This window comes from Ursus maritimus, unplaced genomic scaffold, assembly GCF_017311325.1.
Source record: "Ursus maritimus isolate PB19 unplaced genomic scaffold, ASM1731132v1 scaffold_26, whole genome shotgun sequence".
Taxonomy (NCBI): Eukaryota; Metazoa; Chordata; class Mammalia; order Carnivora; family Ursidae; genus Ursus; species Ursus maritimus.
The window spans coordinates 42,150,348-42,175,605 of NW_024425119.1; the positions used below are offsets into that span (position 1 = coordinate 42,150,348).

Below are 25,258 nucleotides of genomic sequence, written 5' to 3' on the forward strand. Positions count from 1 at the left end.
TCTCGGTTGCCCTTCTCCCTTCCTTTCCAGCTCCGCCTCATGCTGGGTAGCTGGGTATTTGGGGCTGCCCGCCCACCCCTGCAGCCTTTAGGATGTATGAATGTGGCACTAGGGGCCGGTGCCTCGGAGACAGCCCTCTTTCCCTCGTGGCTGCGAACACCTTCTCTGTCAGCCTCCCAGGGGCAAAAACTGGGCTGGAAGTCCACGCGTGTGGACACAAATGGGAGATTTTCGGAGCACATTATATATGATCCATGAGCTTTATTGGAAACGTCGAGACTAAGCACTAAGCACGAGGGAGAGGGAGCCGAGGCAGCCGCCAAAAGACGTCCCTGTGCAGCTGCAGCCTCAGTCATTGTGAGGAAGGCAGGGGAGGCCCGGTGGGATAGCAGCACAGACACAGCACCCACGGAAGTACACAGCCGAGGGGACCCGGGCCAGTCTGTCCCTTAGAAGCCACAGGTTTCTGCCAGGCCAGGCTCCCAGAGCAGCCCGAGTCAGGATGGGATCTTGCCCAGGGCTGCGAGGAACCCAGACATTTAGACTTCTGGGGCCGGGGGTAAGGACGACAGCGGCTGCCAGCTGGGCGGGGAGCCTGGCCTTCCCCGAAGAATCCACGAAGAGCGAAGGACGGGGAGAAGGCGGGGGAGATGCAGGAAGATAAGGCTGCAGTTTGGGCAGGTCAGGCCGGCTGGTTCTCGAAGCCCTTCCGCTTCAAGCGCAGGGACTTTGGTTGCTCCGGGCCTGGCTGCTGGAGGCAGGGACTGTTGACTCGGAGAGCGGCGTGTTGACAAAGCGGGAGGTGCTACGCGAACCGCACCGAGGAGCTGCCGCTGCACCTCTGGCCGCAGGGCGCGCACATTCCCGTGCTCACCGCCACGTTCCCGCTGCAGGGGGCGCTGCACACGCTGCCGGTCACCGGCCGGGAGCCGGACACGCAGAGGTCCCCGCAGACGACCCCGCCCCGGGAGCTGCTGACACCTGCAGGAGGAGAACAGGGCTTAGTCCCCGGGCGAGGTCCTCGCTGGCGGCCCCTGCCTACTGGCCAGCACCCCCTTCTCTTGCTCAGAGCTCTTTCCCTCCGTTTCTATTCCTACCACCCCCCACTGCCCGCCCGCCCCCGCACTCCTTCCTGCACTCTGGCCTCAAGCATCCTTGATAACTGTTCTCCCAGGTCCTCCCTATAGGCAGAAACAGCTATTTAACTTATAGTCATATAGTTAGTTAATTTATAATCATTCACTGCCACCCACCCCCTTCCTTTCAGGGTTTCAAAGATGGCCTGTGCCGGCCTCCTGTTTTTGCAAATAAAATTGCATTGGAACCAAGCCATGTGTACTCCTTAGCTATTGCTTATGGCTGTGGCTTTCACATTACAGTGACGAGTCGAGTAGTTGAGACAGAGGCTAGGTGGCTCACAAGCCTGAAATATTTGCGATCTGGCCCGCCTGCCCACCAGGAACCCCAAGACCTTATTTCAGAACCCACAGTACAGATTACTTACACACATTTACAGCACCAATGCCCTCACACAACCTTGTAAGGAGAGCAAAGAGACAAAAATTAGTTGGGGAGCGCAACCCTCGCAAATTCCCTCCTCCACGGAAGCTTGATGCAAATGACATGCAAATGACATGCAAATTAACGCAAATTAACGCCCAGCTCAAAGCACGGTTTCCCAGAGATTGAAGAGATGTTCTTCCCACAGTTGTCCGCCCCACCTCTGTTCCTCGCCCTCCAGCAGCCGCCTGTAGGTGGCGATCTCGATGTCCAGGCCCAGCTTGGAGTTCATCACCTCCTGGTACTCCTTGACCAGACAGGCCATGTCCTGCTTGGCCTTCTGCAGGGCGGCCTCCAGCTCGGCCAGCTTGCAGCGGGCATCGCTCAGAGCCGTCTCGCCCTGCTGTTCCGACTGGGTCACTGCGGCCTCCAGCTTGGTGTTCTGGGGACCCAGAAGAGAACAAGGTGGGTGATGGTCCCGGGTCTCTCTGTCCATTTCCTGGATGTGTCCAGTCTCTCCCCGCCCCCAGCTGGGAACACCCCAAGAACAGACCTCTCCCCTTCATCAGCTGAGTGTCCCCCAGGGACCACAACCAGAGACTGTAGTCCTGCAGATGGGCCGGAGTGGGAATGGTGAGATCCACTGGGGACACACACTGCCTGTGTGACCCCGGGGAGGCCCCAGGAGACACTTACCTGGCACTTGGCATTCTCAACCTCAGCGGTCAGCCTCTGGATCATGCGGTTGAGCTCGTTGATCTCCTCCTTGGTGCGGCGCAGGGTCTCCCCGTGCCGGATCACTGTGGCCTTCATCTCCTCACACTGGGGGGAAGCAGAGATGCTCCTGAGGCTCAGGATGCAGTTTCCCACCCATTCAGACACCACAGACGATTGGTAAGTTGTACAGTGCTCAGCCTGTGCACCCATGCATGGCAGCCCTGCTCTACCACCCAAACTGAGAGATGTCTGTCCTCTTACCATCCCTAATAATCAAAATCCCCAGACAAAAGAGGTCTTCCCTGCCCACTGCCATGTCTAGGAGGCAGGTGTCCTATGCCCCTCACCTTGCTGCGGTACCAGGACTCGGCCTCAGCCCGGCTGCGGCTGGCGATGTCGTCGTATTGAGCCTTGATCTCGGCCACAATGCAGTCCATGTTCAGGTCCCGGCTGTTGTCCATCTTGACGATGACTGAGGTGTCTGAGATGTGGGCGTGAAGAACACGGATCTCCTGCAGATGGTGGGCGGTGGGAGGATGGAAGGGATCTTGTTTACACCCCAGCCTCACCCACCAGTCTGGACCCAATCTTTTTAGTCCTTCCCAGGTCTCCAGCCCCTGCTCCCACTATAGCCTCATGGACTGCAGCTCCGGCCCAAATCTCTGGCCAACTCCAGTCCTCGGCCAAAGCCCGATCTTCCAGGCTGGCTGCCAGTTTTCTGCCTGGACCAGGGCCCCTCACCTCCTCATACAGGCGCCGCAGGAAGTCGATCTCCTCGGTCAGGGCCTCTGCGTTGGCCTCCAGGTCTGACTTGCGGAGGTAGGCGCAGTCCACATCCTAAAGGGGAGGGGGGGGGCACAGGTGTCTCATTGGGAAGGCAATGCAGAGCTCTCCCTACCCAGGAGGGCACCCACCGGGCTGGGCAAGCTCCCTGGAGACCCTCCTTAGCTGCTCATCCTAATGCCTGGTATCGCGGCATTGGTGGAATCCTTTATTCGGTCCGAGGGGTCTGGAGCAGCTTTGGGTAAGGGAGGGGGCCTGTGAGGTTTCCAGGCACTTCTTCTGGTACCTACGCGGATGATCCCTCCAGAATCCACACCTTGCACTATCACTGAAACTGAGGCTCTGGGTAAAAGGGGTCCATTCTAATGATGCTCCTGCCCTCTCTGTCCTGACCCCTCAGGGAAAGAAATCTAGATCTGTGGTCAAAAGAAGAGGTCTCTGGGATTAATTCTGCCCCTTCCAAACCAGGGCAACTCAGGACAAGATGCTTGACCTCTGTGCCTCAGTTTCCTCACAGTAACCCCTGGCTGCCTCCTATGGACGTGGTGGGAAGGACCTGGGGGGTCCATGTGATGGCACTTGTGGCGGATCAAGTCTAAGGGGTGAGGAACAGCAGTACTGTTCACGCCAGCCTTTCACAGCTGTTGCGGGCCTGAGGATGCGGCCACCCCCAGCATTCACAGGTCTTTCAATCACAATAGTCAGGAAGGAGCGCTCTCTGGCAGGCACAGGGCAGAAGGAGGTGGGAAGCCATGGGCCAGATGGGAGTTAGCTCGGATGGAGGAGTAGAGGGCCCTGCTTGAAGCAGGCAGGGTACTCCGATGTCGGGGCCCACACTGGGAGGACTGGGGCCTGGCGGGGGCAGGTGGGGAGGAAATAGGGGAGGGGTTCCTCTATGTGATTCTGGGGAAGTCGCTCAGCCTCTCTGAATTACAGATGGCTCCTCCCTGCCTCTGCCCTGCTTTCTGAGTTGGGGAACACGGATTCCGGGGTCACTCACCTTCTTCAGGGCCACAAACTCGTTCTCAGCGGTGGCCCTTAGTGCCACCTCCTCTTCGTATCTGGAGATAAGGGCGCAAGACTCAGGGCTAGAACTTTAATACGCTGGGATTTGAAGAGGAAAAAAAGAGAACGAAAGCCCAGACAAACACATCCCAGGAACCGGATAGACTCAAAAAGGGTTGGGCTAGAAGGGAACTTGTCCATCCCTTTCTTCTGGGCACTCAATCCACCCTGTCACCCAGTGCTCTTCTGGTTTCAGGGACTCTCCTTCCTGATGTGGGTGGTGGGTGTGCAGGGGTGCCGTGCACATGTTTATAGGCTTTCTGTTTCTGGAGCGTAACTCCCTGGGGGGCAGGAACCCCCTACGAGTTCTGGTGCCCCCCCTCCCCATCCCACCTCAGGGCTTAGCCCAGCCCCCGGAACATAGAGGAGATGTCAGTAAAGGTTTGATGAATTAATGAAACAAACACATAAGGACGAGGTGGCTGGTGAAGCTCCCCTCCACCCCCCGCCCCCATGTGTAAACTCCCAGAGCATTTTTCCTCACTGGCTTCCTGTCAGTTTCTTCTTCCTATTGGAAAGTTCCTCTTGTGGTCTAAGCCAAATCTATCCTGCTCTGGCTTAATCCCCTTTCCTTTCTTGAGACTATCCTCCTGGCCACACTCACTTCTTCTTGTAGCCCTCCAGCACTTCCTGCACATGGTTGAGCTCTGAGGCCAGCCTCCCGCTGTCGGCCTCCACGCACTCGGCCTCCCGCCTCAGCGTCTCGATGTAGCCCTCGAACAGGGGCTCCAGGTTGCTCTCGCAGCACTTGCGGTTCTGGTAGAACTGCCACTTGGTCTCCAGCAGCTTGTTCTGCTGCTCCAGGAAGCGCACCTGGTGTGCAAATGGGGGAAAAGTCTGTGGGAGAAGCCAGTATCCCCAGCCCTCTTCAGACAGCAGGGAGAGTCAAGACTGAACTAGGAGGGGCGCCTGGGTGGCTCAGTCATTAAGCGTCTGCCTTCGGCTCAGGGCATGATCCCAAGGTTCTGGGATTGAGCCCCACATCAGGCTCACTCCTCCCCTGGGAGCCTGCTTCCTCTTCTCTCACTCCCGCTGCTTGTGTTCCCTCTCTCACTGGCTGTCTCTCTCTCTCAAATAAATAAATAAAATCTTAAAAAAAAAAAAAGGACTGAACTAGCAGTGAGGTGTGCAGAAGAAATGGGTGGACAGCAGGGCCCCTGCTGGGCTCTCTTGGTCTGAGGAGGCATGAGGAGAAGGTATGGTCTTCGGTGGCCTAAACTCTTGCATTGGATGCTTAGCTATCTCTGCAGGCCAAGTAGCTGATGTGAATGGGGGAAGATTCTGGAAAATGGGGAGGGTGAAGACTTGGGGGAAGAGAAGCATGCTAGCCTTTCCTGGAAATCACTCACACTGAAGACAGGCAATGGTGAAGACGTACTGTGCGGGCCAGAGAGGATGCCAGCAAACAAGACGAGGCCCCCGAGTCCCCACCTCCAGTGTTCAGCTCAGACACTTTAGCTGGAGTCGAGACATTACCTTGCTTTTTAGCCCTGGTATCCTTCCATCCAATCTGCTGAGCGGAGCTGGGAATTTTCTACTTGGAACTTCCAGAAATGAGGACTGGGGATTGCTGATACTCTGTGGGCTCACTTCAGGGGGGGTCTTAGCTGACAGGGCTCGCGCTATGGTAGGGAGTCTCATGGCTGCCTTAGCCCCCATCTTGCTTTTTAAAGTCATGGCCAGCTCACACACTGGGCCGCTCGTAGCTCTGGTGTGGAGAACTCTGGGGCCAAGAGGGGGAGCCACTGCCCAGTGTCACACAGCCGATCAGGAGAGAGACTGGATGTGGCGCCCAGAAGGCCTGTTCCTGGGCCAGGACATTGTCCACGCTCCACTCCCTGGCTGCCTTTCCCGGGTGTGAATGTCAGCGCCTGCTGAGATGGGCCAGCTCCCGCTGGAGGGGAGCATGGTAGTCTCCCCCAAGCTTTGGACCCTCTAGCCGCAGGGGCCTGGAGAGAGCCTGGGCGTGGAGTCCTCTCTGCTACCCACCCTCAGTGCGCCCGTGGGCAAGCCCCCGGCCCTGTACCCTTGTCTCCTTTGTCTTCTGTGTACACTCGAGGGGCTGGTCTGGTGGCAGTGATTCTCAAATGTGCAACCCTCGCAGGCTGACCCCAGGATCATCCCCTTGTACGATTTTACTCATGATTTATCTGTGAGTGGATTTGCTTGGCACTTACATTTACACTTAGATGGGGTTCAAGGGCTAACTTTGTATTACCACCATAGCTGTAAAACCGGTATCACTAGGCATACATAAAAGCAAGTCATAAAATATTAAATTCTAGCTGAAACTGCTGTCCCAGGCAGCTCTGAACCTGAGGCTTGCTCTCTTTATTAGAAGTGGAAGAACAGCAGGTATTAGAGGGATACTGAAGACTATTAGCTCCTAATGAGATTTAATCAGAAGGATTGAAACAAACATGAGAAGAGATGACTGTTCCCATCGGGTGTTTCAATGTTATTTAATGCTTTAATGTACCACCTAAAATGATCACATACAATGTCAGCAGCCCCCATCCCCCATTTCTAGAGACTGGCCGGGAAATTCCAAGGTTCTCCCAGGACTGCTAGGCTCACCAAGAGTGTGAGCAAGGACATCCCCCTGTCTGTGGAGACCCTGCCTGTCTGGTCAAAGGTTGTATATAATAATAGTGTTATCAAGTCAGGAGCTGCTGCCTTATACGCATCTCTCTGTGTCTGTCTGTGCCCTGGGTGTGTGTCCATCTCCTCCGTCAGGCTAGGAGCTCACCTGGGCTATATCCCTCCTGCCTCTGACTGCACCCTCAGTACCCCAGCCTGAGTCTGCGCATTGGTGGGATTCAGGAAGGGTGTGATCAAGGACACCTACCTTGTCGATGAAGGCAGCGAACCTGCTGTTGAGGCACTTGATCTGCTCCTTCTCCTCCTGCTTCACGCACTGCGCATTGGGGTCGATCTCCAGGTTGAGGGGCGTCAGGAGGCTCTCGTTGACGGACACAGTGGTGATGCAGGGCGGGCTGGGCCCGCACACGCCGCCGGAGCGGTAGCCGAAGCTGCGGCCGCAAGAGCCGGCGCGGAAGCCTCCGCAGACGCTGTGGCTGCCAAAGCCCCCGGTGAGGCCGCGGTAGCAGGAGACGCCGCGGTAGGGGGCGGCGGTGATGCAGCAGCGGCCGGGCCGGGGCCCGCAGGCCGAGGCGCAGCTGAAGGCGCGGACCCCGCAGGGGGCGCCGAGGCGGGAGGAGAAGCAAGACATGGTGCGGCGGCGGCGCTGGCGGCGGCGGGTGGCTGGAGCCCGGGGCCCGCGCTGCGCCTTATATCGCGGCCCCCCGGCCCGGCGGGAGCGCGCGGCTAACTCGTTTACGAGCTTGGAGGTCGGCCCTCGCGCCTTGTCCAGGCGGGAATCAAAGCGGGCCGGGCCGGCCAGCCGCCTCCATAAAACGGCTTCACATCCCGCCCGCGCTTTATGGGGCTCGGAAAGGCCCGGTCACGTTGGTGGGCCGTGCGCCCCACACTCGGGGCGCCCCCTCTGCGCCCCTCGACGGGGACTCGGCCCGGGCGGCGCTGGATCAGAGGCTCCGTCCCCGGGCTGGCCAGCCGGGCACAGGCGGCCCCGCTTGGGTCCCAGCCGGGCGCCGCCGCCCCGCAGGCCGGCAGCCTTGGTCTCCCATGCGGCCCCGCAAGGCATTGGGGGACGAGTGCGTGTGTGCTCGCGCGTGTGTGTCCAAGGGGAGGGGTCTCGGAAGTCGGTTCTGCCGCTTCTTGTCTTAGACGAGTGAATAACCTTTTTGAGCCTCAGTTTCCTCACGTGCAAGGTAGGAATAATAAATAGTACCCGTCTGCGAGCTGTTGCCAGGACCTAATGACATAATGGACAGGAAAGCATTTAGGGCCCTGCCTATCACTTAGTAAGAGCTCCATAAATGTTTGTTTATTTGTTTGTTCTATTTATTCTATTGTTAATTTGCCATTCATCCTGTCTCCCTTTGGGCAGAAACGTTCTCTTCTTTTTCAGAATTCAGCTCATAGCTCCTCTCCTTGTAAGTATCTCGCCTCCACCCCCCAGTCCTGGAAATTGCTTCCTGTACCCCTGTCCACTCTCCCAGGGGAGGGGAGGGGAGGGGATGGGAGGGGAAGGGAGGGGCGCAGCATCAATGGAGTGCCTCCAGTGTGTGAGGGCTCTATAATGCATTATCTTATCTTTACCCCCAGGACATCCTCCGCTGGTCAGTGTTACTGTGCCCATTTACCTGATTGGGAAGGTGAGCTCAGAGTGGTTCAGTGACTTGTTTAAGGTCAAGCACAGAAAGCTCTATAGAGGAGGGGATTCAGAATCTGAAAGGAGGCTCCCAGTCCTCCCCCACGCTGGCCCCTCCCAAGGTCTGAGTCTTTGGGGACTCAGTGAGGGTTGAGTTTTTCTCCTAGGCAGGGGTCCAGACTGCTAGGGTTTGGGCTCTTAGAAAAATAGGCCCGTTCCCAAGCCTTCCCCTCCCCTGGTGCTTGGTCATGGCTACCATCTCTAGAAGGCCATAATCCATTGTAATGGAAGTTAATTATATGTCCAATTACGGACAGAGGAAACTAGAATGTAAACTCAGCAGGCAGCATTAAAGAAAAACATGCAAACCATCCTCAGCTTCCTTTGCTTTTAAATATAAGTTGTTATTATGCAAAGGGTAATTAAAATCCTGGAACTCCAGAAGTCATCATGGCCAGCTCTGCCTGGCAACCCATTTCCAGAGAGTGCCCCTCGGCCCCCTCTGCTGTCTTTCCCAACACTCTGGTGGACTTGAATCCCTTTGGTCTAGCCTTGACTTTGCAGGAGCTTCAGCCCGACCTTAGTTGGGTCCTCTGTGGAAGGTGGAGTCCAAGGCTGAAGTGTCTTCAGCTGCCACTCCCAGCTTTAGCTAGGGCTGCCAGGTGTTACTGATGGCTTCAGTACCAGGCATTTCTACGCCAGTTTTCTCCAGGGAATAGTAGTCTTGGCGAAGTCTTCCCCTGGTGTCTCCCTCACTAGAGGAGACGGAGTTACCCTGAAGCATGGAGGATTCAAATTAGACTTATGGAGGCCCTTACGTGAGGCTTGCTGGGATCTGTTTCTGGGTTTTGGTGGGTGGATGGAGCTGACTCTTCTGAAAGTGTCCCCAAAGGGAACCCTTCGAAAGAGACTGTCTGGAGAGTGTGGCCCTGAACTTGGGGTTTAGTTGAGGGAGAGACCCTATGTTGGGTGGAGGGGTGAGGAATCTTGAAGGCACCCGGGAAGAGGTGGAGGTGAATGGGCAGGCAGCCGGATATTTGGAACTCTCCCACCCCAACCACAAGCTTCATGGGTCCTGCGGCGTGAAGTAGCTGAGCAAATGCTTTTTTGATTGTGTGGGTGACTTTGCCATGAGCTGGTGGGGGTAGAGGCAGTCTCCCTCTGGCCCCGCCAAGGGTCAAGGATCATGGGTTGCCTTGAAAACTTGTCCCCTGAGGCCTTGCCCGTGGATCCTCTGGCACGTGTTTCCCCTCAAAGCTGCCAGGGTCCCCTGAAAGAAACCATTCTGACCCAGATTCCCTTCCCCTCCTGAACTGTCTCTCGAAGTGTGGAGTCCACAGGCTTTGGCTGACCTTGATTCTTTGGGCTCCCTCTGGCCCCCAACTGTGGAAGAAATGCTGCCAAGGCTTCAGAGTTGCCTGAGTGTAGGATTTTCTAAAGCCCCTTCTTGATGGCGTTACTTCAGGAAAGAGGAGAAATGGCTGTGAAATCCCTCAAGCCCATAAAGGTGACAAAATGGCCATTCTACGCAGTGAGGCAGGTGGATCCGGGTATGTGGGTTTCTAAAAGGGAGGGGGCAGTGAGGGAGGGGTCAGAATCCTCTTCTTCCTCTGGCTTTCTCTCTTCTAGCCTGGCTCACCATGACCTGTGGATCATCTTGCCTTAGCTCCCCTAATGGAATCCTCAAATCCAGCTCCCGGACGACCACTCAAAGATACAGTTCTGGCTACGCCTTCCGCTGCCCCTTGGCCTGTGGCGGTGCTGTGTCATGGCTGTCCCCTGCCCTAAGCATGTGCAGGAAGGGCTACAAGACGTGAGTTGGTGGGGAAGGTCTGTTTTCTCAGAGGGGGTTACATGATATGACAACTGGGAGCCACCGAACCTACTGGCCTTGGAAGCGTCTTCCTTCGTTAACCCACTTTGTGCTTTTATCAGCATCAGAGGCAGTGACAGGTGGACACATGAAGGGAAGAGAAGCTGAAGTAGCAGCGAAGATATGTTCTTTTGGGACAGGGTTGGGGAGAAGCCTTTAGGGGATGCTGCACCCCAGACTTTCTCCTCTGACCTTCTGGGAATCTTGAATGATTCCTTGGGTGACTGGGTTCAGAGCTGGTGACCACGTTACTTCTGAAACCACTGTCAGGAACTGGGGCGCAGACCTCACACTGACCTTGTCTCTCCTGCATCCGGTGGCGTGAGGGCAGCATGGTTCTGATTCTGGCTCTGGAGGGAGACAGTGCAGTTAGACAGTGGGAAGAACGTTTTAGCTCTGAGGGTGGAGAGACCCAGGGAGAAAGGGTTTCCTTCATTTTCCTGCCCCACAGTGACAAAGAGGGAGCTGGATGACAGGCCGTGAGTGGACTGATTCCTCACTAATTCCTGTCAGAGTGGTCTTACTTTCCCATTTTCTCTCTGCCCAAGCACACTTGTCCACATTCAAGATGTCAAATACTTTTCTGGACTAACGCTGGTGTTTCATCAGCTTGGTTGTCCCCAGGGAGGTCTTCCTGAAGTCAGTGACAGAAGAATAAATTAAGAAGGGATTGAGATTAAACCACAAGATGGACTCCCTTTCAGTAAAGGGTGGGTGTCTGGGGGACAGGCCACAGGGCAGCTCATGCTGGCTTTCCTTATCACTGGAGGTGTGGGTGAGAGGGAACCATCCCATCCACCGGGGTGCTTTTGGCTGGGAGGGAGGGGGTTCCAGTTGGTGGGGGGGCCTGTTTGGAACCAGCCAAAGGTTTGGGCAAAATGGAAATTCCAGAATTGCAAACTACAATCATTGAAATGAAAAGTTCAATGAATGGGCTTAATGAAAGACTGAAGATGTCAGGGGGTAGGGTCAGTATCCTGAAGACAGATGAATAGAAATTTTCCAATCTGAACCACAGAGAAAAAAGATTGAAGAAAAAGGAACAGAGCCTTGGAGACTTGTGGGACAGTATCGAATATTCTAGCATATGCATACTCGGGGTTCCAGAAGGAAAAGGGTGAGAATGATGTGGGAAGATATTTGAAAGAATACTCTCCATATTTGGTGAAAAACAGCAATTTACAGATCCAAGAACTCTTGCAGCGTCCAAGAAGACAACTGGCAGTTTAAAGCAAAAATAACGATACGTAGAAGTAAAAGATCTGGCAATGATGACACAGCTGATGGGGAGGAGGGTCAATGAACTACCCTATCGTGAAGTGTGGAGTCACACAGTATTAACTCCACATAGACTTTGATAATTAAGGATGAATAGCTTTGGTTCTAGAACAATCACTAAAAACAAATATTTATTGTCATAAATAAAAATAAAATATTTCTTTTTAAAATTTTATTTATTTTTTAAAAAGATTTTATTTATTTATTTGAGAGAGAAGGAGTGAAGAGAGAGAGAGAGAGAGCATGAGCAGGGGGAGGGGGAGGGGCAGAGGGAGACACGGACTCCATTCCCAGCAGGGACCCTGATGCAGGGTTCATCCCAGGACTCTGGGATCATGACCTGAGCTGAAGGCAGACCCTCAACCAACTGAGCCACCTGGGTGCCCCCCAAAATAAGATATTTCAATAGAATAAATAATACTAAATATTTAAAAGTATTTGGTTAACTCAAAAGAAAGCAGAAAGGAACCATAGAGGACCCCAAACACCCACCTGAGACAAATGAGGAACAAAAAACCAGACGGTAAACTCAAATCCAATCACATAATAATGACATGAGATGTTTATGTCAGGGGTTAAAAACTAACCCCTCAATAACAAGAAGACAAACAATTTCGTGAAAATGGGTGAAAGATTTCAATCGACACTTTATAAAAGAAGATGTATTTTTTTAAAGATTTTATTTATTTATTTGACAGAGAGAGAGACAGCCAGCGAGAGAGGGAACACAAGCAGGGGGAGTGGGAGAGGAAGAAGAAGGCTCCCAGCAGAGGAGCCTGATGCGGGGCTCGATCCCAGAACGGCCGGGATCACGCCCTGAGCGGAAGGCAGACGCTTAAGGACTGAGCCACCCAGGCGCTCCTAAAAGAAGATGTATTAAGAGCCAATGAGCATATGGGAAGTTGCTCGTCATTATTAGTCATCAGGGAAATCTGCTATGAGAAAAACCCAACACTCACGAGAAGGCTAACATTTAAGAGACCGACGATACGAAGTGTGGAGCAGCTGGAGCTTTCACGGGGAGTAAAACGGTATAGTCATCTTGGCAAACAGTTTGGCAATTTCTTATCAAGTTAAACGTACACTACCAAATGACAAAGCAATTCTCCTCCTCGAAGTACGTGAAGCGTTAGAACATATTCATAGATGGGAAGTTTTATTATCATAAAGATATTAATTCTCCTTAAACTGATTTACAGGGTCAATACAACCACAATCACATTCCAAATAAGGATTTACCTAAATCTTAACAAGTTGGTTCTAAAGTTTATGGTGAAGAGTAGTAATCAAAAATAGTCGAGGCACTATAAAAGTATAAACGGGATAAAAAAGAATGAATGAGTATTTGCCCTTTCAGGGATAATCATAAAGCTATTAATTCAGTGTAGCATCCGCAAAAGAATAGACAAATTGACCAATGGAACAAACTAGAGAGCCCTTTAACTGACATATTATACATGAATAAAAACATAGCATATATATTACATACATATTAGATATGTTTTATGTATAATAGTTTTTTTTAAGATTTTATTTATTTATTCGACAGAGAGACAGCCAGCGAGAGAGGGAACACAAGCAGGGGGAGTGGGAGAGGAAGAAGCAGGCTCATAGCGGAGGAGCCTGACGTGGGGCTCGATCCCGTAACGCCGGGATCACGCCCTGAGCCGAAAGGTAGCGCTTAACGACTGCGCCACCCAGGCGCCCCTATGTATAATAGTTTTATTATGATATATAATACAACATACATTATATAAAAACATTATATAAAAACATACATTATATAAAAACAGATGTTTTATATATATATAAAATATATAATATATGTCAATTTAGGGGCTCTCTAGTTTGTTCTATTGATTAATTTGTCTATTGTGTGTATATATTATATAAATATATTGAATATGCTAACTATATATAAATATATTATATAATGGGGAGCCTGGGTGGCTCAGTCTGTTGAGTGACTCTTGACCTCTGCTCAGGTCTTGATCTCAGGGTCATGAGTTCAAGCCCTGTGTTGGGCTCCATACTGGGTGTGGAGTCTACCATAAAAAAAAAGTTATATATAATATATAAAGTTGTATGCATTGCAGATCAGTAGTAAAGAAGGGACTATGCATTGGTATCCACATGGAAAAAAAACAGAGCTGGATTCCTGCCTTCTATTATATACAAAGTCAGTCACAAGTAAATTCAAATTATAAATGTCAAATGCAAAACTTTAAAATTTTTGGAAGAAAAAGCTGGTGAATGCCTTTCTGATCTCGGTATAAGGAAGGATTTTTAAAAAAGATTTTTTATTCATTTGAGAGAGAGAGAGTGAGAGAGAGAGCACGAGACCATGAGAGCATGAGCAGGGGGACAGGCAAAGGGAGAGGGGGAAGCAGACTCCCCGCTGAGCAAGGGACCCAATGCGGGGCTCAATCCCAGGACCCCAGGATCATGACTGAGTGGAAGGCAGACACTCAACTGACTGAGCCACCCAGGCGCCCCTATAGGGAAGGATTTTTATGTAAGTCACATTGAATGCTTAATACGAAGGTAAAGGTGGGTAAGTTAGACATTAAACTTAAGAACTTTTATTTATCAAAGATGCACAAAGTGAAAAGACAAGCCATAAACTTGAAGGTGATATTTGTGCCACATACAAGTGACAAAGTGTAATATCTAGAAATAGAAATTTATATAGGAATATAAAAAACAGTTAGAATCTAATAAAAATAAGGCAAACAACCCAAATGTAAAATGGGCAAAAGAAAAGGAAATCCATACAGATAACAAACATTTAAAGAGATATTCAGCCTTGATAGGAATCATGAAAATGTAAAGCAAAACCAAAAATAAGACTGATTAAATCATTTCATTGTTGAAATTAAAGATGCATCAGAGAAGATATGAATCTGGAATCTGATCAAAGTGTAAATTGTTATTACAAAAGCTTTGTAAAATAATTTTTGTCTTGTAATACTGAACATTTGATCCAGAAATTCCAGTCCTAGGTGTGTATCCCAGAGAAATCCTCACATATATCCATCAGGGGACATTTAGAAAAATGTTCATAGCACCATCTTTGTAAGAGAAAACAAAATAAAGCGATAACAGAGTTACATAAAGTGTTGTGTATTCACGTAATAGGTACTATGAATCCTAGTGGAGGACTTCCATAATATTAAAAAAAAAAAAAAGCAAGTGATATCCTTTAAAAAAACGAAAAACAAAACCCAACCAAACAAAGGAAACTGAAAAAAATTTTTTTCTGGGTATATGCATGTGTGTGATAAAACTAGAAGAAAAGAAAGGGAATTCTGACACAAATTCAAGGAAGCGGTCACCCCTAGAGCGAGAAGGAGCAGGGGACAGGCTGGGGACGGAGTGTGCAGGCCCATGCAGATTCCTTTTTTTTTTTTTTTTAAGATTTTATTTATTTGACAGAGAGAGAGAGACACAGCCAGAGAGAGAGGGAACACAAGCAGGGGGAGTAGGAGAGGAAGAAGCAGGCTCCCAGCGGAGCAGGGAGCCCGATGCGGGGCTCGATCCCAGGACCCTGGGATCACGTCCTGAGCCGAAGGTAGACGCCTAACGACTGAGCCACCCAGGCGCCCCGGCCCATGTAGATTCCTAGTAACGTTTGGTTCTTGTGCTTATAAGTGGGCTCATGGGTATTTCATTTTCATTATATTATTAAATACATAATAAAATCAACATACTATTTTAAAGACATGAACTCTCAATGGAAGACCTAATTGAAAACCTAAAGATAAAACCGAAAAACCTAAACAGAAAATCTTACCTAAAACATAAGGCCATAAGTTCAATGTTAAGGTGAGCGGTCAGTGCGTCAGAGTGCGTTGTACGTGGTAGGAGTGAGAAGTTCTTCATGAGACTTATTTCTGCTTCTATGCATGAATATGTATGTAGGTGCTGATTCATGATATAAAATGTATTTCTTCTTTTGAGTTATGGTTAAAAACTGGTTTGACAGCCAGTACCCTAAATAGCTTCTTGTCAAAGCATAGCAGCAGACACATACCTAAAAGTTCGTATGAGCGTTATTAGCACAAAAACAAAAGTACACACATGTATACCCGCAGGAGAACGACATAATCACGCGCTGGGAGACTGTACGGCGGTGAAAAATAAATAGCGCGACGTGCTTCTGAATCTCACAAACAGAATGTTGGGGAGGGAAAAGCAAGTCCTAGAAACAGTGTAGTTCTATTTTTGTAAAGCTTGAAGTTAGGCAAAACTAAACAATTGCTTAGGGATTCACAGGCACGTGATAGTAAAGAGCCGAAGCATACTTAATACAAAACCCCAGGACAGTGGCTACTTCGGAGAGGGGTCAGGGACAGGGGATGCTGTGATTAGGAAGGGTCCTGCTTGGGCCTCGAAGGTACGGGTGGGTACACAAGCATTAGTTTCATTACTGCTGCTATGTAAACATTAAATGCATATTATATATACTCTTTTGCATGGATGAGAAGTTTATTAAAAAAAAAAAAAAAGAAAATGCTGTTCGGCTCATGCTCCCTGGGCCCTGGTTACTCCTTCAATTTAGAGACATCATCCTACTGTGGATTTCCTACCGAGTCTTGGAACTGGAACCCCAGCCCGGTCTCCCTCCTGCCCCACTGCTACCAGACCGGTCTTCCTCATTGCACAGCAAGGGGGTGATCTGCTCAAGCACTGTCAGTGGCTCCCCATTTCTTACTCCATGTGCCCAAGCTCCTTGGCTCTACACATTGCCCCCACCTTAAGGACCCTTCCTTCCCTCGCCTCCTCCTTCCTTCAAGGCCCATTCCAGCCCAGGGACCTCCACTCTCCCACCCGGGCTGACAGAATGGTCCCTTCCAGCCCCTGTCAGAACTCTGCCATTATAACAAGGTGAGGTCACAAACCCTCCAGGAAGGAGAGGCTACGGCCTCAGAGGCAAGGATTCCGGGAGCTATTTGGGCTGGAGCGGGGCTCAGGTGCTCATCGGAGGCTTGGAAGAGACCACAGCTCACTTCGTCATGGTGAGACTTGTCCACACATCGCGCTGGGTCACATGGGATGAGGGGGTCTTAGACTCTGCCCAGAGCTGTTGGACCCAGCCAGGCACAAGCTTGTCTGCTGTGCCTGCAGCTTTGGGGAATGGGAGCAGGAAAGGGTGGGCTGTGGGACGAGGGCAGAGACGGGCAGGAGATGATGTTTCGCTGTCTGTTCATAACCATTTCCCACACCCCATCTGCCCTGGAAAGCAATTTGTACTGGGCTGGTGTGAACAGTGCCTGTTCGCTGCGTTAAAGAGTGTGTGTGACTTTATGTTCCTCCGGGTGTAGAGCAAAGAGCACGGGCTTCGGGGGCAGTCGAGCTCAGCTCTTGGCTGGCAGGGTCACTCATGGCCTGCCGGGTCCCTAGTTCCTCGCACGGTAGGCGTAGTGAGCCTCAGCTCGCCCAAGGAAAGATAATGGAGACAGTGTCGTCCCCTTGGCCTTACTTCACAGGTGCTCCTGAGCCCTGGTGAGATGATGGAGCTAAAAGACCTTGAACGGTCTAAGGCGCCATGTGTGGTCCCGAGCCCAGGCTTGTTACGGACTGGTGTGTGGAGACAAGGTGCAGGAAGGGGAAAGGCCCACTGGTGTTGTCCCTTGCAGACAACACTCCCCGTAGTGGCCTTGGCTTTGGGGAAGGAGCTGGAATCGGGATCCCTGTCACTGATTAATAGCGTCCATCAAGTTAAGGAAGTTTCTTCCTATTCTTAGATTTTTAAAAAAATATTTTTTTTAAAATAAGGAATGACTGTTGGCTTTTTAAAAAAATGGTTTTTGTATTAATTGAGGTGATCACATATGGCGAATGACCATAACTGATTTCCTGAGGTTGAACTCCGCAACGCCTGGGATAAGCGTCCGCAGACTCAACAGATTATCACCCTGCGTGGTGGTTCTTTGCGCCCTCTGCTCCCGTTAGCCTTTGGCATCTCCAGACCTGATAGAGTGTCTGACAGAGCATGCGCCAGGGCGCCTGCCACGCGCATTTCATTCTCTGCACAACCCTTGGCGACAGAAAAGATTACCATCCCCATTTTACAGATGGAGAAACAGAGGCCCAGAGAAGTGAGAGGCCCTGTCCATGCTGGAAGGTGGATGGGCTGGTACTGGGACAGTCTTGCTGGCTTCAGCTGAGCGCCCTTGTTGGCTCTCTTCATCTCCCTGACCCTCCCCCGTTCTGTGCTGCCTCCACCCCACAGTGCGAGGAGGTACAGGCGACTGTGCAGAAACCCACGCCGAGCCTGAGGCACAGCAAGGAGGAGCTGAACAGGCTGAACCAGGCCATCCAGCGGCTGACCGTGGAGGTGGACAGTGCTAAGAGTCAGGTGAGGGGTGGCTGCGTGGGGGGCGCACCAGCGCGAGGAGTGGTGGGCAGGTGTCCATTATCCGTGACAACTAGGCTGGTCATCCCGCATCCTCTGGAATAGATGGCTAGAGTTTCTCCTCGTGAGTGTCTGAGCAAACGGCGAGTGTGGCTGTATGCGTTCGTCATGCTGCATTTGCCTAGGACTCTCTGTCTTTCGTGTGGGCAAGTAATTTACATGACGGTAAATATGGATAACTATGGATGCTTGTTTGCATATCAGTTTTTATGTGCATGTACATTTTTGTATCTGCGTGTTGTATGTGTCCTATGTAGCATTAAACTTGAGCCTGTCTTCAGAACTTGCAAGATTTTACCTAGAAATCCAGTTTTCTGGGTTCTCTTAAAAAATGTACAGATTTGGCAACATTTGGCTAGAGAAGAGAGGCTTCTGTCCCCTCTGTCGCCTTCACACACTCCTTTTGTGGGCCCCGGACCCCACCGCCCCAAGTTGCATCCTTGGACACAGAGGCTGAGGGCTCTTTGCCCTTGGTCATCATCTTGGCCGGCACTGTTATTAGCCTTGTGGAAGACAAAAGGCACCTGACCCATGTCTCTAAATTAGAGAAGTGAGAGGCTGAAAGCGTGCAAGAGGTCCCGGTGATTGCAGGAGAATGAGAACGTGCGTATTTCTTTGTGGAACTGGATATTTCAGCCAGGCCTCTGCAGGCATTCGGATTTGTGGCTCGGGCTCTAGGGCCTTAGAAGGGAGAGGGTCCCCCATGAATGCTTTCTTTCTCCCCACTTCTCTGCCTCTCAACTGCCTCTCTTTCGTCCCAGCTGCGCTGTCGAGCCCCCTGGCTCACGCTCTGCCTGCAGAAGGGAAGGGCTTCTGCTCCCTGTTTTTCCCTGCTTTCTGCAGGCACAAGTGTCTTGGCTCGGAGGGGCTCGTCCTTCTTCAGGAACTGATGGCTATGAGGAGGGGCAGCTGTTTGGGTTCCAGGGGGTGGCACAGTGAATGGGTGGCCCTGTCCTGGTTCGGTCTCCCGCCCGCCTCAGCTGCTCTGATTCCCAGCCCTCCCACCCCAGTTTCCTGAGCCGCAAGCACACCTCACAAGGCAAGCGTTCACCACCACCATCACCACCACCACCATCATCATCACCATCACCATCGCCGTATTTCTCCAGAGACTACAGATGCTGGTTTCCTGTGAGGAAAGGATATTCTTCCGGTTCATTTCCCTGATGGAACAACAATCCCAGCAGGATGTGTTCAGGAGCATTTGACGCTTTCTGGATCCCAGCTCCTATTAGCAGGTTCACACACTAGGTGTGAAAAGCGCTCTCTCGGCCAGCGCAGATGGCTGGCCCCAAGTCTCCATCCTGGGAGCCGGGCAGACACACACACACACACACACACACACGCATGTTTCAGAGCAGGCAGGCCCATTCCTTACAATGCTTTCTAATCCCTCACTGGCCCTCCAGCCTCCGAGAAAGGTCTGCATCCTTGAAGCAGGGGAGGGTGGGGGCCAACGATGTCCTGTCCGTGGTCTTCCCTTTGCCCCCAGCCCTGTGAACTAGACAGAGCCACGGAGCCACCAGCTCTGCAGGAGGAGGGTGCCGCAGACAGCGCCCAGGGCAAGCTGGCCTGGCTGGAGGCCGCCCTGCAGCGAGCCAAGCACGACATGGCGCGCCAGCTGCGCGAGTACCAGGATCTCATGATCGTCAAGCTGGGCTTGGACTTCGAGATCGCCACCTACCGCAAGCTGCTGGAGGGCGAGGAGAGCAGGTGAGGGCACAGCGGTGCTGCGGTGGTTCGGATATGGCCACGGTGAGGAGTGCAGGGGCGCAGGGAGGTCACTATCTGGGTCCTCATCAGCTGGAGAGGGGCGGGGTGAGATGACCCGGGTATCCAGGGACTTGTTCTCCTGGAGCAAGTCTCTCCCCAGCAGCTTGAGGCCCTCTAGACAAAATGTTCCTGCTGATGAGTACCTTTGGCACTGGGGATGGGACTACTTGTGAAGTCATTCACCCGCAGGCTCAGAGAGCTGGGCTCAGTCAGTCCATCGAGACAGCTGCAGGGACCAAGGCCCAGCCAGGGTGAATAAGGTCCCCAGTGTGGAGTGCCTTGTCCTCAGTTTTGCCCTTCTCCCCCGGTGTATAGGTAGAAAGGGTGAGGCTTGACCAATACTCTTCAGATTGTTGAGCTGTTTCCTCTGTGGCGTCCTTTAAAATGCCCTCTTTAAAAGGCTAAGTTCAGGTCAAAGAAAGCATAGAACTTTAGTCTTCTCCCTCTTCCAGGAAGTCATCCATAAAACTGAGCTATTTGACTTTAAGGAGGAAAGATTGAGTTTAAGGTCCAGAGGAGTCTGATGCAAAAGAGCTGTGGGGATGGAGCATGCCGGACGGGCAGATCTCTCTGCCTGTGGGGGAAAGCCAGGACAGTTTTGTTTTGGAGAATGGGGATTATTATACCCAGGAATACTCACCTCCTTTCTCCTTCTTCCCTGCAGGCTTGGTCTGGGATTTGGGGCAGGGAGCTTCTGTAAGTAAATAATAGACCTAGGTTGGGTTAGAGGAGTCAAATCTTATCCCCTCTCCTCTGGGTGTATTCCTTTGGGAAGGGAGACGGGGTCTGCTTCCACTGTGTCTCCCTTTTTTGGGGGGGCTGTCTCTTCTCGTGGGGTTAATTCTTTGTGTGTGTTGGGGGAGGAGGTTTGTGGTCTGTCCTTTGGGGGAAGGTTCTGTTGGTTTGTCCTGGGGTGTGGGAGGAAGTTCTGTGGGTCTGTCCTTGTGGAAGAGACTGTTTCATTCTCGTGTGGGGAGAATCTGTGTGTCCAACTCCAGGGAGGGGGCATCCCTGAGTCTGTGTCTTGGGGGACCGGGTCTGTGTATCATTACGTTGGGGAGTTTGCACCTGTCTCCTGGGCGAGGGTGGGGACGGAGGAGGGTCTTTGCATCTGCCCTCTGGCAGAGGAATCTGTCTGTCCGCCTTCCGGGGCGGAGCGGGAGAGGAGGGCTTCCTTTCTCCGACAGCCACTGTCCTCTCAGCCCTGGGCAGCGCTCCCACCTGCGGGCTCGGCTCCGCCTCGGGCTCAGCCCGCCTGCTGCCTCCCGAAGCGGGCTCCGGCGCCCTGAACACGGGCGCCCCTGGCGGCGGCTGCGCGCTCTGCGGCTCCCCCGGCTGCCTGGGCGGCTTGGGCTGTAGCGGCTCCCGCGGATGTTGAACGTTCCTGCCCAGCTCCGGAGAAGTCAAAGAACCCCTAGCTCCTGCCCCCAAGGACTTGACCCCAAGGACTGTACCGCAGACGCCCCTTCCCATGGAGCTGGCCCTCACTTCATCTTTTCCTCTTGCTCCCACCCCACCCCCCCAGAGTGTAAAGTCTTGGAATCTATTACAGGATGGTGACTGCCCTGTCCCCTGGGTGAAGGCAGCCCAGGTGCTGCGCCACTGGGGAGGCCTGGTGGCTTACCTGGACCCAGCACCCTGCTTCTGTGACCTGCCCCCCACTTCTCTTTCCCTGGGACTCCTCCTTTGCAATAAAAACTTCTTCAGGGGATTAAGCCCCCCTGGCTGTTTGTCCCTGGATTCCTCAAGCTGTGTCTGACCACAGATGATGCTGGCCGGGTTTGGGGGGAGGGGAGAAAAGGAGGGGACACTACCAGGAAGCAATCCTCCCCTTGCGGTGTGTGGGTCCGCATGACTTCAGTTGGTGGTGATATCACAGGATCCTCAGGGTGGTAGGGGTGGGCGACTGAGGGCCCTTGGGGAAAGGGAAAGAAAGGGTTAATTCCTCCTCAGCTCTGCATTCCCCAGCCTGGGGCCCCTCTGCAGAGTGGCTGGGTGCTGCCTTCATCCATCCCCTCACTGGCTCTACACACACTCACAGAACGGCCTTTGAAGGTCAGGTGTGGTGCTGCGTGAGCAAGGCACTCTGGTTCTGGAAGGGAGGCCGGCCAGACACCAGGAAACCAGCCCCAAAGAGAAGGGAGTGAGATGGCGATGGGGGCCAACCGTCCTCTACTGCCCTGGCAGGGCCACTTGAGGACACGGCCTGGGGAAGATGGCCCTCGCAGATTGGGGCTGGGGGTCGTGAACACCACCCGGTGGCCCCGGCCCGGGTTCTAGTTTAACAAGTGACCTGATGGCGGGCTGGGAGCCACACACCTTGGTGGACGAGGGCGTGTCTTTGGAATCAGATGGAGGGTTCCAGCTCTGCCTCTACTTCTAGGTCTAAGGTGTAGTTTGCTCTGAGTTTTCACAAGGCAACTGGACTTTGGGGGGCAGAAGATAGGCTAGTTTGGGGGGGTGGCCAGAGAAGGGCTGGGTTTCTGGGCTCTTTCTTTGCCACATAGGCCCCAGAGAAGCTTCCATTCGGTGAGCTCACATTCTTTTCTGTTGCACAAAGGGTTACATCATCAACACATCTGGGGAACAATAGTTTCTGCTTTCTGTGTCCCTGGGTGGGGTTAAGGTGTGTCATTGGCCAGAGGCTCTGGCTTTACCTTTTAAGGTACACTAGTGCCAGGGTGTCTGGTGTGTTCTCCTGGGTCCTTGCCCAGAAAACAGGTATCCAAAAGGCCCCCTTCCTGGGTAAACAGAGCAGTCTCATGCAAGAGGAATGAGATCGAAACTTGGCTGGAAGGCTGCCACCCACCTGAGGGGTAGGGGATGGGGACCCACTGGAGTCCCATTTGGTCAACACTGATGGACACCAACGGTGTCAACATTCTTCCCACACTCCCGGTGTGAAGTCACTGCCTGAAAGCAGAGCCGCCCCTCTGCGAGATTTCTCAGTTGGGCTCCATGTTCTCTGCATTTTGCCAACAGGTAATGACATTCCGTGATTTTCAAGGTCAGGTTTTTCTAGCTCCTGCCAGGCTGATCATGTCAAGGAAAGTGCTGAAGGAAATATCACCTAGGAGCTGCTGGCAGGATTGATGGTGAGCCTTCTGCCGCCTACATCGCCGAGGACGAGCTGCTCACAGTTTCCCGTTTCAAATCCCAAGCCTGATGTCACTTCAGATCCCAAGGGTCAGGCTTGCGAGCCTTGCGTGGGCCACCAGCCCTGTTTGTGGTTTGGGGACCGATTCTCAGAGTGGCTCCTCTGGCCACGGGCCACATTCCATGCTGGGGTGGGAGAGAACCGTCTGGTACATTTATAGAGAGTCGTTTACCAGCCTATTTAGAAGCTTTGTTAGTGGAGGCGACTTCTGAAGGGAGGCGGGTTGTCACCCCTTGAGTCATCACGTCTCAGCAGAAGGGGGGACCACTAGGGGTCAGCCTTCTTCTGTTGGCTCCTCGTGCCTGCCTCACACTTAACAGCCCTGCAACATGACACATGGAACTTAGCTGTGTTGCCAGGTCTATATGAGCCCCTCCAGGCTGGGGACCGTCCTGGTCACCCATCTCCAGGGCCTGCCACGCAGTAGATGCGAACCAGTCGAGTGAGGCTCTCTGTTTGGTCCGCTCTGTCCTTGGATGCATTGGGTTGTTCTTCCACCATTAACATGTCTCACCCGACGGAAACCCCTCGGGAGTCTCTTGAGGAGTCTAAATGCAATCCTTCCGGATGTAATTCAGCTGCAGTGTATTGGCCCGGCCAGCCTGGAGGAAGGAAGGAAGGGTCTGGATTCTGTTTCCAATCTTGCTGTTCTCCTGGCCAAACGCTGTCTGTTTCTGAGCTTCAGTCCTGCCCTCCCCCCAATCTAACCAGTATCGATTCCTTTATCCCTTTTAGTTTTCCTCCCTATTTGACCTCTCTGCACCATGGCTTATCCGTAAAATACAAATGTACCTGTCACGGGTTGTGTGAAAAATATATCGCTATATGTAAAGTGCTTCAAACACAGTAAGAATTACATAAATGTCATTAATATCTCATGTCCTGGTCTTTGGGCACCTTTAAAGAAGGCTCTACTAGTCTAAAGCCGGCTGGTCTCTTGCTGCCCCAGCTGGGAGCTAGGGTGTCCACAGGGCAGGAGGGGAGCTAGGGGAGCCCACTGGTAAGAGCTGGGGCTCCCTGGCCAGAGGGCACCTCCCTCACCACTCCTGCCTTAGTCCAGTTCTCTATCTGGGGCCCCCCCGGCCCCCACCAGCACGAGTCCACCTGTGCACTGACACTGCAGTCCTGTCCACATGTACCCACAAAACTCCCCTCTGCAGCACATACACACAGGCATACACACATTCATACCCACAATCACACATCTAGAAATGCTCACACACACACACACGCTTCCACACAGATGCCCGGAGATGTGCATACACCTGGATGCAATGATACTGTTCTATGCACGGACAGCTGCCCACAGACAGTGAGCTATGTGGATTGAAGGCACACATAGCACGCGTCCAGCACGGCTGCATGGACTCCCCGCTTTCCTCTGGCTCCTAGTCCTGTCCCACCTCTTCAGAAGACTAACAGAGCTTTGGATTGGTAAGGGACCCCAGCAGCCATCTTGTCTAAACATTTTATTTCACTAGCGAATGCACAGAGGCTCAGAGAGGGGAGGTGACTTGCTAAAGGTCACACAGTGAGGTCACCATTAGGCATCATGAGTATTCTGTGCTTGATTCATTCACTCTTGCTTCTCTTCCTGAGCCTGCCCAGGAGTAGGAAATAGAGGGAGGTGAGGATAGCGCTCCTGGAGAAGGACAGAGCCTAAAGTCAGAGCTGGAGGGAGGCTAAGAGTAAGTATGGCAGGTCATTAGGGCCCAGCTGGGCTGATGAGATGAGTGGGCTAGGAAGGGAGGGGTCTGTCGGCAGAAATAAGAAGTTCATTGGGCCTGGAGTTGCAGGTGGCTTCTGAACTAAAGGATAGAGAGACGGAGCTGGGGTTTGGGCCTCAGGTCTGGACTCCTGGTGACCTGCTTCTGAGCTGTGTGGTGTTACCGCACAGACGGCTGATTAGAAGAATTGCACATTCTGGAACGCTCCCAGGTTCTGCCCTGCTCAGAATTCCATCAGGAGGGTAGAAGGGCCATACTGGTGTGTGGGAGGCCTTGGATCGATTCTTTCCCTTAAAAGAGTGTGGTCTTTTCAGACCACTCACTTCTGGTCTCTCAATATTCTTATTTATTTCTATTGCTCTGAGGGATGGGGATGCTTTCTGCTACTGTTTCCTGGGCCTGGGCCTGGAAGTTTAGAAATTGACCCTGACGTACAGATATATATTCAGGAACTTGCCTTCGCCCATAGCGAAGCTGAGGGGCTGTCTCCCCACTTTCTTTACTACTTGTAAAAGCCTCATCAGTGTCAAGGGGGAAACAGTTCTCTTCATGGAGGAGCTCAACGGCCCCAGAAGACGTGGAGATTCCTCTCTCTATTTGTTGTCTCTGATCACAGATGTAAGTGTAATATGATGTAAATGTGTAAATGCAATCAGTTTACAGATGTTCATGGGAGGCTGACCATGGCTCTGCTCCCTAGAGGGATTTCCACTTTATATTCTGCAAAAGTACA

The 25,258-nt window shown here is 52.3% G+C and overlaps 2 protein-coding genes across 2 annotated transcripts; one reads left to right on the forward strand and one right to left on the reverse strand.

The window, feature by feature from the left end:
- Window positions 1-246: 246 nt before the first annotated feature.
- Window positions 247-7,297, reverse strand: LOC103675645 (keratin, type II microfibrillar, component 7C). The gene is made up of 9 exons (XM_040642501.1): window positions 6,914-7,297; window positions 4,670-4,878; window positions 4,001-4,061; window positions 2,959-3,054; window positions 2,565-2,729; window positions 2,197-2,322; window positions 1,722-1,942; window positions 1,505-1,536; window positions 247-981 (listed from the first exon to the last, which is right to left on the reverse strand). The coding sequence occupies exons 1-9, from the start codon at window positions 7,295-7,297 to the stop codon at window positions 806-808; spliced, it is 1,470 nt and encodes a 489-aa protein (XP_040498435.1). The 3' UTR covers window positions 247-805.
- Window positions 7,296-21,019, forward strand: LOC103675646 (keratin, type II cuticular Hb1-like). Its single transcript, XM_040641954.1, has 5 exons — window positions 7,296-7,415; window positions 17,686-17,790; window positions 19,361-19,581; window positions 20,306-20,337; window positions 20,844-21,019. The coding sequence occupies exons 1-5, from the start codon at window positions 7,296-7,298 to the stop codon at window positions 21,017-21,019; spliced, it is 654 nt and encodes a 217-aa protein (XP_040497888.1).
- The last annotated feature ends 4,239 nt before the right edge of the window (window positions 21,020-25,258 follow it).